The 13,658-nt window shown below is 61.5% G+C and overlaps 1 protein-coding gene across 7 annotated transcripts; it reads left to right on the top strand.

Moving 5' to 3' along the window:
* Positions 1–455: 455 nt before the first annotated feature.
* Positions 456–13,655, top strand: SNPH (syntaphilin). Of its 7 annotated transcripts, none has more exons than XM_051802904.1 (6): positions 456–805; positions 959–1,016; positions 7,523–7,599; positions 8,343–8,543; positions 10,150–10,299; positions 11,179–13,655. In XM_051802904.1, the coding sequence occupies exons 3-6, from the start codon at positions 7,556–7,558 to the stop codon at positions 12,314–12,316; spliced, it is 1,533 nt and encodes a 510-aa protein (XP_051658864.1). In that variant the 5' UTR covers positions 456–805; positions 959–1,016; positions 7,523–7,555; the 3' UTR covers positions 12,317–13,655. The 7 variants fall into 7 exon arrangements, with proteins under 7 accessions (XP_051658864.1, XP_051658862.1, XP_051658860.1 ...); XM_051802902.1 differs by having other exon boundaries at positions 7,523–7,862; positions 8,442–8,543; XM_051802900.1 differs by having other exon boundaries at positions 7,523–7,862.
* Positions 13,656–13,658: the final 3 nt, after the last annotated feature.

Raw genomic sequence — 13,658 nt, 5'->3', positions numbered from 1 at the left:
TTCCTCATGGGATAATTTTGGGAAGGTTAATCTCGACAGCTACCGCAGGAAGGGTGCGGGCAGTGCCATGAGTACCTGGGCTGTGCTGGAGGACGTGCCGTGCCGTGCCAGCCTCCAGCCTCATCTCCCAAACCCCCGGACCCCAGGAACAGCCCGGGGCAGCAGCTCGCTGTGGCTGATGCTGCTTCTCCACCCCAGCCCCGGCAATTCGCGCTCACCCAGAGCGGATGGAAATAGGGCAGAGAATTCCAGTTATTTATTGATTTTACTTTATGAAAATGCGTCACTAATTTGGGGCAGGGATCTCCTCAGAGCTGCACCTGCTAAAATGAAAATTACGACGCCGATGGGACTCCAGGGGCCGGGTGGCCGCAGAGCGGGGCTGCCCCGTCTCCCCCCCTCCCCTTCCTCCTCCTCCTCCTCCTCCTCCGGGGTTACGCGGGGCGAGGAGCTCAGCGCTACAGGGCGCAGGGCTCACCCGGTCCGCGGGGCTCCGCCGACGGGGAAGGACCCCAAAACCGGCTGTTTTCTTTTTTGAGGGGGTTACGCCCCGGCAGAGGAGAGTTGCCATAGAAACGGGGGGAAACCCGGCGGGAGGGGAGGCACCCGCGGCGCCGTCGCTTTAAGATCGCAGAGGAGGGAGCAAATTACGCAGCTGCTCGGCTCATCCCTCCCTCCCTTCTTCATCCCTCCCTCCCTCCCCATTTCATCCCTCCCTCCCTCCCCATTTCATCCCTCCCTCCCTCCATCCCTCATCCCTCCAGCGCTCCCGGCCGCCCCGCCGCACCCATGAAGGCCGGCGCAGGTGATGGAGGCTGGGGAGGGCGCGGGCAGCGGGGGGTGGCGCGGGGCACCGCACCGGGCACCGCACCGGGCACCGCGCCGGGCACCGCGCCGGGCACCGCACCGGGCACCGCGCCGCCGCCGCTCACCGCCCGCTCTCTCCCTTCCCCGGCAGGTCGCTGAGCCCCCTCCGCCGGCGCTGCCGCCCCCGACATCGGCGGGGCCCCGCGCAGGTGAGCGGTGCGGGGCGCGGTGCGGGGCGGGGGGCGCGGTGCGGGACCGCCGTGACTCATCCCTTTCTGGCTGCAGATTCGGAGAGGGGAGGCGGGGGGCGCAGCACGGGTCTGCCAGCGCCGCTCCGCATCGCGGGGGGGTCAGAATGGGGGGCTTCCCGGGGCACAGGGTTCTCGGGGCGGGTCACGGATTAGGCCCGCAGCGCACCCGCATTGCGTGTGCCAGACCCCCGCGGCACACACGGCAGGACCGTATTGCGTGCGCCGGAGTCCACGGCATGCACCAGATCCCCATGGCATACCCTGACCCACACTGCAGCCACTTGGACCCCCCACCACACCCACCAGTCCTGCTTCACAACCCCGGACCCACATTACATGCACTAGGACCCACACAGCAGCATCAGCCACACATCTCATGCACCTGACCCACATCTCCTGCACCTGACCCTCCCTACACACCACAGACCCACATCACATGCACCAGATCCTCCCCTGCATGCCCCAATCCCACATCACATGCACCAGACCCATATCAGACCCTTGTCACATGCATCAGACCCCATCACATGCATTAGACCCTCCCTGGAAGCATCAGACCCTCCCTGCAGACCCCAGGCCCACATCTCATGCACCAGACTCTCCCTGCTTACACCAGTCCCATGTCACATGGATCAGACCCACATCACATGCACCAGACCCTCCCTGCACACTCCAAACCCCCCTTTCCTGCACCAGACCCTCCTGCATACACCAGTCCCACGTCATAGGGATCAGACTCTCATCTTATGCACCAGACTGTCCCTGCAAACCCCAGCCCCATATCTGCTCGTGCAGCATCCCAGTGTGTCTCCGGCTCCGTGGGGCATTGCAGGAGCTGGAGCTGCTGTGCAGTTGACATTTTATTACTTAATGGCTTCATGCTCCATCTCCAAAGGGACACGGAAACACCCGAGTGGGCTGAGCCGGGTGCTCTGTTCTCTCCTCCCCGCAAGGTCAGCGCTGTGGTTGTCGCACAGAACCCGCTGCTGGGCGCCTGTTCTGCTTATAAAATCCTGGTGTTCCCACCCTCCCTGGGCAATGGACACGCCGTGCTGTGACCTTGTGCCAGAAGGTGCAGATCCCGGTGTCCAGGGCTGTGGGGTCCCAGGGTGGGGGTCAGAGGGGCAGTGCCCCTGCTCCCACCTCGGCAGCGCTGCAGAGGGCTGAGGCAGGAGATCTGGTGTGTGGTTAAAGTAGGCCATTCCAGCGGTGCGGAGACCCAGGGCTAATCCCCCGGCACCGCCGTCATTCCCAGCCCTCTCTCAAGGTGGATGGTGGTTAGGGGAGACCTGCTTCCGCTGCGCCGAGGCACAGAGGGGAGGAGTAGCTGTTGCACTGGAAGCTGGATTTGTCTTCCATGTTTTTGCCTTTGTATCCTGAAGGAGTGGGCTCTTCCTTCTGCTTCCCAGTCCTCAGCTCTGCTCCTGGCAGAGCACCTGTGCAGGATGGGCTGTGCGGTGCGATGTCACCTCCATCCCATCCTGCTGACCTTCCCAGCCCGGGGTGAGACATGGGGTCTGCACACTGGGTGTCCTGCTCCTGCTGTTATGCTGCTACAGCATGTCATGGAGCTCTTTTCCCATTTCCTCTTGACTCCAGAGGGCCCAGCGAGAGCCCAGACTGTGCCCTCTGATCAGGCACCTTGTTTTTAGCTGGTGAGGGCTGGGAATTGCCACCTCCCCATTTGGAGGTACAGCCAGGTCAGCTGGAAAAGTGATGAACTGCATAACCCGAGCTTTCCAAATGGTCTTTGTTTTCCTGTAATCTCCGTGTGGCAACTCAGCATTTTATAACAAACAGGAGGATAAAAGGAGATGCTCCTGCACTTTGGAATGGGATACAACCACTTTTAGCACCATTGATTTTTCTGGTGGTGTTGCATAAACACCCCGTGGGGTTTGTCCCTGCTTGCGCCCTGAGCACTCAGCTCTGCCCTGAGCTGGATTTAGCAGTGGCCTTGGCAGTGCTGGGTTAGCAGTTGGATTTGATGATGTTGAAGGTCTTTTCCAACCTAAATGGTTCTGTGATTCCATGATCTCCCTCTGCCCGGAACCCAGGCGAAGCTCTGCCTGCTTTGGGATGAGCCATCTCCACTGGAGCAGAGGTTCCCAGCCTATTGGAGGTATCACCACATCCTTGGAATCTCCTGAGCAGGAGCAATGCAACCCCTGTATCCCAAAAATCCCCCATGGCAGGAGTAGGAGCACAGACATGGTCACCAGTGTTTGCCCCCAGCTGCTCCGATGGTGCCCCCAGTGCTGATCCCCCTCCTCCATCAGGACTTCTGCCGGCCCTGGCTGCTGGATCCTTCTCCTTCCCACCACAGCCCAGCTGTGTCCCAGTCCCTTTTCCATTGCAAGCCACCCCTGGCATTGCTGCTGTCTGGGGACACAGGGCTCTGCCCTGCATCAGCTGCTGGTGGTTGGCCACCTCCAATACTGTGCTTATTTTTAGTGGGAAGAAAAACAGAGGCAGTGTCAGGAAGGCAGGGAGGCTCCTGTGGAGCCCTTTTTGCCCCGTGGAAAAACAAAGCTGTGATTTCCCTCCCCGCATTCCCTCTGCTTTTAATCTTGTTCATCTTGGGAGGCTGGAGATCTCCCAGGGGACACCACGGTTCCTCTCCCAGGTCTCTGCAGTGGGTGAAGCTGCTCTCAGACGCTTGGGCTCAGTGCCACCGTTGCAAAACGCTCCTCACACAGGATGTGCCAAGGGAAACACGGGAATCCGGCAGCGGGCAGGGTGATGGGAGCCTCAACAAAGGAAGCAGTGAGCGAGAAATCTGGGAAAATGTGGCAGCTGCTGGCACAGCAGTGTTGAGCTGAGGGTGAGCCCTGGGCTCTCACACCTTCTCCCGTGTTCCCCGTGGGGATGGGGTGAGCTGTTGGGGTGTCTCAGGCCAGCACAGCAGCCAGATCCCTCTGAATCCCACAGGAGTTGAGCTTTGGAAGCTCGTCAGCCTGTGGCCATGAAACCTTCAGAGGAACAAGCTGAGGAACCATTGGACACTTCACTGAGCCGATAGTGAGGGTCTCTCCAAGGGTTCCATGGCCCCGTTTCCCAATGGGAAGCACCTAGGAGGGGCAATACCTGCCCAGCCCAGTGTATCACTGGCACAGGTGGTGGATCCATGATGGAGTGGGGAAGTGGCAGGATTGGAGGTGAAGAGGCATCTCTGCGGGGCAGTGATCCCAAAAAGGAGCTGAGCTGCTCTTCCTGGGAAAATCTTCCTCTGGGGCATGAGGCTGAGCCTCAGGGTGCTCTACCCCTGCTCTCACTGCTCTGCCATCCTTTGCCCTTTGCACCACTGTCATGGTGTGATCAGTAGGTGGGCAGAGCCCCAGGTCCCCTCTGTGGCTGGTGGGACCCACCAGGAGATGTGCCCTGTGGTCACCCATGCCAGGACAGTGGCAGTGTGTGGGTCTTGTGCCAGTTCTGCATCCCAGCCCTCTGTGGGGGATCTGCTTTTCGTGCTGTAGCTCCAGTTGTTTCCTTGTTAAGGCTCATTGCTTTTATTTATCAGGAATTCCTCAGGCTAATTCCACTGCATGGAACAAGCCCTGGTTTGTGCTGTTGTTTCTAAAAGTGCTCCCCTTCTGTTCTACGTGTGCCAGGAGACTCACAGGGACTTTTGCTGTTGGAGGCTCCAGGAAAGTGTTGGTTCTGGTCCCCCCAGTATGGGGACAAACCAGTGCCCCCTGATCTTGCTCCAGGAATTGTCCTGACCACCTCTGCTCTGGAGACAGGATGGGAGAGCTGGGGTTGTTCAGCCTGGAGAAGAAAAGGCTCCAGGGAGACCTTGGAGTGCCTTCCAGTGCCTAAAGGGGCTCCAAGAGAGCTGGAGGGGGACTTTGGACAAGGGTCTGGAGTGACAGGACAAGGGGGAATGGCTTCACACTGACAGAGGGCAGGATTAGATTGGATATTAAGAAGAAACTTTCCGGTGAGGGTGGTGAGGCCCTGGCACAGGTTACCCAGAGAAGCTGTGACTGCCCCATCCCTGGAATTGTTCAAGGCCAGGTTGGATGAGGCTTGGAGCAACTGGTCTAGTGGAAGGTGTCCCTGCCCATGGCAGGGTGTTGGAATGAGATGAACTTTGAGGTCCCTTCCAACCCATACCATTCTGTGATTCTACCCCCCTCCATGGACGGGGATGCCACCCACTAGACCAGAGTTAATCTTGGGTTTCTCCTTGCCTTCCTAGTGAGGCTCCATTGGTGCTGCAGCAGCTCATCCTGGTCCATGTGATGGGGGTAATTCTGTGTGCAGACCAATAATTTCCTCAGCCTTTGGGAGCCACGCACCACACGGGAAGGTGTATGTTTGGCTTTGGTGCTGAGTCTGCCCACCCTGCCTGTCCTGGGCAGCCCTTGGGCATGGTGAGGCTTCTGGGGAGACTGAAGTGGCCCGTTGATTCTTTGAGAATAAAGACAGTGACAGTTCATTACCGGTGGTTGAATTCCAGACACCCTGGGTGCTGTAGGAGGCACTGAGCCTCGGCGTGGGCACCAGGCAAGTCTGCAGCAGTGGGAGGAGGAAGAGAACGAAATGAGCTCCTCAGACATAAGGTCAAATCCAGGCTTCCCCACAGAGCCATTCCTGGCTGCGAATGCTGGCAGGGGGTGCCTGGGATGCAGCACAGGGTGCTCTCAGGAGCCCCAAGTGCTGGACACACACATGCCATCTGTGGTGCTGGCACTTACTGGTGCTGCGTGTTAGGAGGGGGCAGAGGGACCCCTGTGCAGAGTGGCTTAGCATGAGGGTGACTCTGCCGTGGGTGGGGAAAGACCTGGGTACAGCTGGGATGCCACTGGGTGGGTGCTGGGCACACTGGGTTGATGCTGGGCATGCTGGGCTGATACTGGGATACCACTGGGCTGATGCTGGAATACCACTGGGCTGATAACGGATATCACTGGCTGCAGGGCCCAGGACACAGGGCTTGGAGCTGTGAGAGGGCAAGGAGTCAACCCCCGTGGCCACAGATCTCCCTAAATCCCTGCTCAAGAGCTGTAGGAGTGCAGGCTGTGCCGCAGCCCTGCGTGGCGCTGCTGGAGGATGCCGGAGAATCCTGGAGGATGCTCCTGCTGGCCACGCTTGGCTCTCCATGGATGCTGATTCACGCTGCTGCAGTAGCAGAGCTCGCAGCCACTCAGGAGCAGTGATCCAGCAGGACAGAGCACTGCCTCCCCTTGCCCAGGTCATCTCCTGGCAAATCCATCCCAGGTCGGAGCAGCAGGACCCCCAGCTCCTTCTTGCAGTGTCCCAGGGGTGCTGCCCCCACCCTGGCTGGGGCTGGGGGTACCCTGTGGCTGCACATCCCCAGCACTTTGGGCTCTTCAGTGCCCTGGTTTGGAGATCAGGGAACAGCGAATCCTGGGCAAAGGAGAGGCCTGGGCTGGGCAGGGTGGGCTTTGAGGCAGCCTGGAAAAAAACACCCTGGGGTGGCAAATGCAAAAGGGTGCATATGCTGTACCCCCCCTCCTCTCCTGCCTCCCTTCTTGTCCCACTCCTCGCACTCCCCTGGAGCAGGGCCAGCAGCACCGGGTGTTTCCTGTCACCCATCGATTATGTGCTGGCTGGTCCCATCGCTCGCGTTGCTCTGCCAAAATCTGGGATAAATGCTGGCATTGTGAATGGGCTTGGGGATGGGGGGAGGGAGGAGCACACAGTGCCCCCATCCCGTCCTTCTCTGGCAGACTGCGAGCACAGTGGGGATCCCAGCGGTGCCGTGGGATGTTTGGCAGGATGTGGGTGCTGAGCGGATGCTTCCCTCACTCCCTGACATCCTGCATGTGCCCGAGGTGCTGCAAGCCTCTGGATCTGGCCTATTTATTTACAGGATAGCAGGCTCTGTGGTTCCCGAGGGATTAGCTGCTGCTGCCTCATCATGCAGGGATCTGTTCTCCCTCACCTGATTTCACTGCTGAATGCGTGATTTGGACTTAATTATGGCAAAGCAGGCGCCCATCCCACTGCGGGGAGAGCTGCCTGCCCGGGGAGGTCCAGGGATGGGTGTCAGAGCCCTTGTCCCATCTCTGCCCTGAGTAATGCCACCACTGCAGGCACCCTGTGTTTCTGTGGCATACTCTCCTTCTGGCATGGATGAGCACCTGGGGGCAGCGGGAATCTTGTCCCGTGTCTGGAGCCTAGTGGGAAAGGAGCTCCAGACCATGGGCAGGCACCTGCTCTGCTGTTCTAAATTAAGAACACCCTCGCCCTGTGCCCACAGCATCCCGATGGGCCCAAGGCATGCTGCATCCCAGCATTCCCAGTCTATGGGAGGCAGGCAGGAAGCACAGCCCAGATGTGCAGGGGATGCTGTCCACGTCTGCCTTGGGACTGGTGACCTTCGGGCCTACACTGATACCCTGGTGCCAGGGCTCACCTCTCATTTTGCAGGGTGTCTGCCTCCCCGGGGCCACGTTCCTGCCTTCACCTCCTCTCTCTGTTGCCTTCACCCGCAGTTCCCCGTGCCCAGGACCCGTGGCACCGCGGCCATGTCCATGCCGGGGAGCAGACGCTCGTCCACTGGATCACGAAGGTGAATATGCTGCAACCTCTGGCTCCAGGACCGGGCACCAGCACCTGCAGCCGGGAGGGGATGATCCCCACGCCTCCACCACCAGCTGCCACTTCGCAGCACGAACCCCCAGCCCAGCTTTCGGGGGGTTGCATGGCGCTGCCCACTGCACAGCACTTCCCTGTCCGTGCATGTGGCCCCCTGAGCGCTGCACTCCCCGTCCCTCTGTCCGTCTGTGCCACGGCCAGGATCGACCCCACCGTCCATCTGGGCGAAGGCAGGCAGTGAGTGGTGGAGAGCACTGGGGTTGGGGCAGTGAAACTGGGAGGTGTGTTAGCCCTTGGAAAGTCTCTCCTCGAGCTGAGTGATAGAGGCAAAAAAGGGAGGAAAAAAGCGTTTGTTCCTTTCCAATGTCTCCATGACCTGGTCTGCTGTTGTGGAGGTAGAGGCCCAGAATGGGCAGGGAGAAGAGGCAGAGCTGCCCATGTGGAGGTGATGCTCTGGCAGACATGGCCCGAGCTCTGCCGGGACCACGCTCCCAGGGGACTCTCCAGGGGCTCCCGGGGGGTCCCAGGGGCTCCCAAGGTCCTCAGGGTGCAAGGATGCTGTGCCAGCATCCAGGGGCTGCCACACCAGGGAGGGGGGAGCGGGTGGGCGTCCCCCCCAGCCCTGCCTTTGTGCCCGTCGCCATGTCCGTGCCATTTTGATCCCTGCTGTTTGTTTTGTCCTTTTGTCTTGTGTGTTCTCGGTGTGGTGGTTGGCAGTCGCGGGGTTTATGGACGGAGTGGCTTTGCCTCCTTCTTTAAGTCTTCAGCGCCCTCAGCCACTCGGCCTGAGACACAGCCTCTTCTCCCTGCCTCCAGGCGCCCCTCGCCCCCCGGGAGGGACACCTACGGCACCTCCTCGCTGAGCAGCAGCAGCAATTCTGGCTCCTGCAAGGGCAGCGACAGCAGCCCCACCCCAAGGTAACCCATCACCCGTGGCCCCAGGGTGGCTGCCGGGTGCCCCCGGGCAGGGGGAGCAGCCCCCCCATGCTGCCGGTGCCGGTGCCCGGCAGGGACAGGAGCGCAGGGCCCAGTGGAGTGAGGCTGTGCGCGTGGTGGCTGGGGGAGCTGGAGCTGGCAGAGCTGCTGGCGTGTCTCCAAAGACCCTCACTATCCTCCTCCAAACCTCTCCACTGCTGCTGTTGTGTTGTGTCCCTCCCTGTCCCCCTGCCTGCCACTCAGGGACCCCCGTCCCCTTCCCTCCGTCCTGCTGTGGCTGTGGCTTGCACGCTGCACGCTCCCTCCTGCCGCTCCCGCACTCCAAGGAGCACCTGGATCCTTCCAGACCAAAGGCACGAGAGCAAGAACTTCGCTTCCGTCCCCTTGTGTTGCCTGGCAAAGGTTTGGCAAGAGCTGGTGGCACCCCGGCTTCTTAGCAGGGAGCTGCTGGTGTGTTTGGGGCACAAACAGCTGGCACCAATCTGTGGGACGAGCACCAGCCCCAGCCCCTCAGGCACAGCAGCCCATGGTGCACTGCTCCAGGGAGTGAGGCCCAACTCCTGCATGTCCCCAGCCACCTTCCAGCTCCCAGAGGTGGAGTCAGTCTGGGAGGGTCTGAAGGGCCTGTGGGTGACATGGTGGTCAGGGCCCATGAGTGCTGCAACTGGGGACAGTGGCCATGGGGCAGTCCAAGGCTACAGTCCTACCTGGATGCTTCTAACATGATGCTTCTGTCCCTGGCCGAAGGCTGCTGGGCTGCTGGCCACCATGCATGGGGGCTTTGGGATGGCCCCCTGCCATGCACAGGGAATTCCCACCACCCTGCTGCCATGCACGGGGAATTCGGTTCCCCCACTGCCATGCAGGAGCTGCTCATTCTGCTCCCAGCTCTCCATGTGCCTCCCAGCCCACCATATACCCCTAAATGTGCAAAACCAGCCTCCCTGACCAGACCCAGCTCTCTGCCCTAGGCTTTGGGCCAGAGATGTCAATTCCTCCACCCCAGTGCCAGGGGTGGCACAAGGAGGGTCCAGATGTGCCGCTGGCCCAGCCTGGAGCAAATACTGGATGCCCTGGCTTGTTCTCCAGAGGCAGGACAGCTACCATCTCCAGACCTGCTCCTTCCCAAACCCTTCCATTCCCCATCCTCTGCCTCCATTCCTGATGGGGCTGATCCCACCCTGGGGTCTCCATCCACATCAGTCGTTCCTGGAAAGCTCACTATGGGCACACAGAGACCTCGGTGCCCACCTGCTCCCAGCTCTGCTCATGCCCTAGCGAAATCCCAGCTCCACAGAAGGCTCAGTGCCCGCCAGTAGCATTAGTGGGTCTAGGAGCTGCACCTACCCTCCTGCCAGCAACACAGCACCTGAGACACCCACCCTGCCCCTCCTGCCAGTGGCATAGCACCTGAAACATGCATCCTGCCCCTCCTGCCAGCAGCACAGCACCCTCGGGCACTCATCCTGCCCCTTCTGCTCTCAGAGCTCCTTTGGGACCTGCTCCAACCCGGGAGCAGGTTGGTACCCCTGGGCCGAGCCTGTGCTGACCCTGGCACTGGCAGTGGGTGACATCCATGTCCCTGCAGGCGCTCGTCCAAGTACAACCTCTGCAGTGACAACCATGGGATAAAGCCGCCGACGCCGGAGCAGTACCTGACCCCCCTGCAGCAGAAGGAGGTCTGCATCCGGCACCTGAAGGCTCGCCTGAAGGACACACAGGAGCGGCTGCAGGACAGGTGAGCACGGGAGCAGCAGGCACTGACTCCCTGGCACAGGAGCTGCCAGGAAGGGTCCTGGCACCAGCCATCACCACCTGCCTGGCAGCTCCTGTCTGGGACTGGTCCTTCTCGGGGTCTCAGTTCCCAGCACGGCATCTTGTCCTCGGGCTCGTGCCCAGGTACCGAGGTCACAGCTCTACTGTGGCATTGCAGGGGTCTGGCACTGCTGCCCATCCAACCCAGAGCTGCAGATTAGGGGGCCACAGAGCCCCACGTCCCACCTGTGGTGGCTGCGCTCTCCCCTCGCCCCGGTTAAGTCCCTGCCGTGCTTTTGCTGAATTTCAGCGTCAGAGGGTGGCTAATCCCCATCTGCTCCTCTCGGGCTTAGGCATGTCCTCATTGGAATGCCAGCTGCCACACGCCTGCCCAGGGTACCTGCCCACCCCCACGCAGCCCTCGGGAGCCCTGGGTGCTGCAGCCCCTCCAGGAGAAGGCTGAGTGTCACTTCCAGGGATCCTTGAGCATCACTCCCAGGGGATCCCTGAGCATCAATCCCAAGAGTCCCTGAGCATCAATCCTGACAGTCCCAGAGTATCGCTCCTGAGGGTCCCTGAGCATCACTCTTAGGAGTCCCTCAGCATCACTCCCAAGGGTCCCTGAGCATCACTCTTAGGGCTCCCTGAATGTTGCTCCTGAGGTTTCCTGAGCATCCCTCCTTGAGGTCCCTGAGTGTCACCCCCTGGGGTCCTGAGCATTGCTCCCGAGGGTCCTCAAGCCGCTGGATCCAGTCACGAGTGTTACTGGGTGATCTGGTTCCAACTCAGTGCTGGGCACACGAGGGCAGGGCTGTCCCCACAGCCCCCTCAGCGCCGTGGCGGTGCCCTCCCATCTCCGCAGGGACGCTGAGATCGAGGACCTGAAGACGCAGCTGTCACGGATGCAGGAGGACTGGATCGAGGAGGAGTGCCACCGCGTGGAGGCCCAGCTGGCGCTGAAGGAGGCCCGCAAGGAGATAAAGCAGCTGAAGCAGGTCATCGACACAGTGAAGAACAACCTGCTGGAGAAGGACAAGGGCCTCCAGAAGTATTTTGTGGACATCAACATCCAGAACAAGAAGCTGGAGACGCTGCTGCACAGCATGGAGGTGGCGCAGAACGGGGCGCTGAAGGAGGAGGGGGCCGGCGAGTCAGCCGGGGGGTCCCCAGCCCGATCCCTCACCCGCAGCTCCACCTACACCAAGCTGAGCGACCAGGGGGCCGGGGACCGCAACGTGGGGGGCTCACAGACCATCTCGCTGGACGAGGGGGCCGACAGTGGCTTCGTGGGGATGGAGGAGGCTCCGGGCCACACGGACCCGCTGGAGGTGGGGGGTGAGCCTGGCACCCGCCTGCCCCCCAACAACACCTACGAGAAGGTGCTGGGACTGCGGGGCAGCGTGGAGGCAGGGGTGCAGGCCAGCTGCATGCAGGAACGGGCCATCCAGACGGACTTTGTGCCCTGCCAGCCCGACCTGGACACCATCCTGGAGAAGGTGATGAAGTCCCAGGCTTGCAGCTTGGGCAGCCCCACCTCCGCCTGGGTCTCCGAAATGGAAGACACGATGCCTGTCCCTGAGCTCACCAACCCCGCTGGGGCCACGGACATGCTGGTGGCCGAGCCCGATGCCACGACGGCGGGTACCGGTGCTGAGGGAAGTGCCCCCTGCAACCCGGCGGTGCGGCAGCCCCCCAGCGCCAGCCCCTCGGTGGCCATCGCCTGCGTGGCGGAGGAGGAGCTGACGGAGGCGACCGGCTGCGAGAACAACCCTTCCAAGAGCTACTGGAGCCGCCACTTCATCGTGGATCTGCTGGCAGTGGTGGTGCCGGCGGTGCCCACGGTGGCCTGGCTGTGCCGCTCGCAGCGGCGGCAGGGCCAGCCCATCTACAACATCAGCTCCCTGCTGCGGGGCTGCTGCACCGTCGCCCTCCACTCCATCCGCAGGATGGGCTGTCGCCCCGTCGCCAGCCCTGGCCCCGGGGGCAGCGCCCAGCCCTGACCCCCCCGAGGCCCCCCACCCGCCCCCACGGACCCGACTGCTGATTGTAAAACCCTGGTGTGGCACTGGCGGGTGGGACGGGGTGGAGGGGTCTGTGGGTGTGTCGGGGTGTGCTACCCCCTCCAGCTCCTCTGTCCTGGAGGAAGGAAAGGACTGTTGTTGGAAGAGGGGCACTAAGCATCACCCCCTGCTGATGGACATCCCTGCCCGTACCTCTGGCTGCGGGGGGCTGCACCCACCAGGTGGGCTCTCCCTCCATCACACTTGCTTTTTGGTTGTCCCCAGGTTGTCCCGAGGGTCAGCCCTGCCACGGGTGGGTGATGGCAAGCAGCTTCTGGCAGCGGGGAGTGCTGGGGGTGCAGTGGTCCCTTGTTCCAGGTGCAGAGTCTGTCTGTGGGCAGCGGGATGGGGGGATCCTGCCCGGAAACAGGAACCAGCTCCGGAGCGGTTCGATCCAGCTGCCCCTTCCCTGGGAGATGCCTCCCCACACCAGGATGGAACTGTGCTGCTGCTCACACATGGAGTGCCCCGAGGAAGCCGTGGGCTCTCCCTCCCTTTGCTTTGCACTATATTCACTTTTTTTTGGGTACAGACTGAAGCCCGGGTGTTGGGACTCTGGCCACCAGACAGCGGGTCGGGGGCCTCTCGCAGTTTCGGCAGCAGTGATGCCGGTTATCCCACCATGTGCTGGAGCTCGGATGCCTTTGCCGGGGTGCGGGCAGTGCCGTGCGGGCAGAGCCAAGCCCTTTGCCCCCCTGGCCCACCCAAATCCCCGCTTTGCTGGTGGCCTCCAGAAAAATGCCTTTTTTTTTTGTTGTCGAGACGCAAAGACAGCGAGGATTGCTCAGCGGGGCTGTTGGGGCGCGGGACTTCAGGCTCCCCCCGGGCGCGCCGCGCTCCCACCCCACGAATGTCTGTGGTTTCTTCGTGACTTGAACTAACAGTGTTTCCCCCCACCCCAACCCAAGCCCACTCCCCCACCCATGGGTGCCACTGGCCGGGTGCCCTGGGAGCTGGTGATGCTCCACACACCGACACCCAGCGGTCCCTGCAGGGGCACGAGCCACATCCCGCGTGCCCCACGCTTCCCTGCATCCCCCATCCGCCGGCTCTGCCTGTGCTGGGGGGCAGTGGGGGGCAGCAGCTCTTCCACCAGCCCAGCACCAGGTGCCGGGGAAAAGATCTGGGGAGCAGCAGTGTCCAGGCAGCCGGGGCAGATGTAAGCGGAGCTGGGATATTCGCCTCTCGTGCAATGTATTTGTGGATCTGTGTACACGTCTGTTAGACTATCCAAAGCTTTACCAAGAAATAAATGTAACGATTATATTTGAAAGACAAATCT

Source organism: Manacus candei, unplaced genomic scaffold (assembly GCF_025592945.1).
Source record: "Manacus candei isolate 608988 ecotype Guabito, Panama unplaced genomic scaffold, ASM2559294v1 h1tg000057l, whole genome shotgun sequence".
Lineage (NCBI taxonomy): Eukaryota > Metazoa > Chordata > Aves > Passeriformes > Pipridae > Manacus > Manacus candei.
This window is presented reverse-complemented; position numbering and strand designations above follow the sequence as displayed.

What these genes read in the sequence shown, in the direction of transcription:
- SNPH (XM_051802900.1), top strand. Translation starts at nt 7,606, where the DNA reads ATGCTGCAACCTCTGGCTCCAGGACCGGGCACCAGCACCTGCAGCCGG. An exon ending in CATCTGGGCGAAGGCAGGCA is followed by an intron (nt 7,863 to 8,342) that starts GTGAGTGGTGGA and finishes GGTGGTTGGCAG; the next exon opens with TCGCGGGGTTTATGGACGGA. An exon ending in CAGGAGCGGCTGCAGGACAG is followed by an intron (nt 10,300 to 11,178) that starts GTGAGCACGGGA and finishes CCATCTCCGCAG; the next exon opens with GGACGCTGAGATCGAGGACC.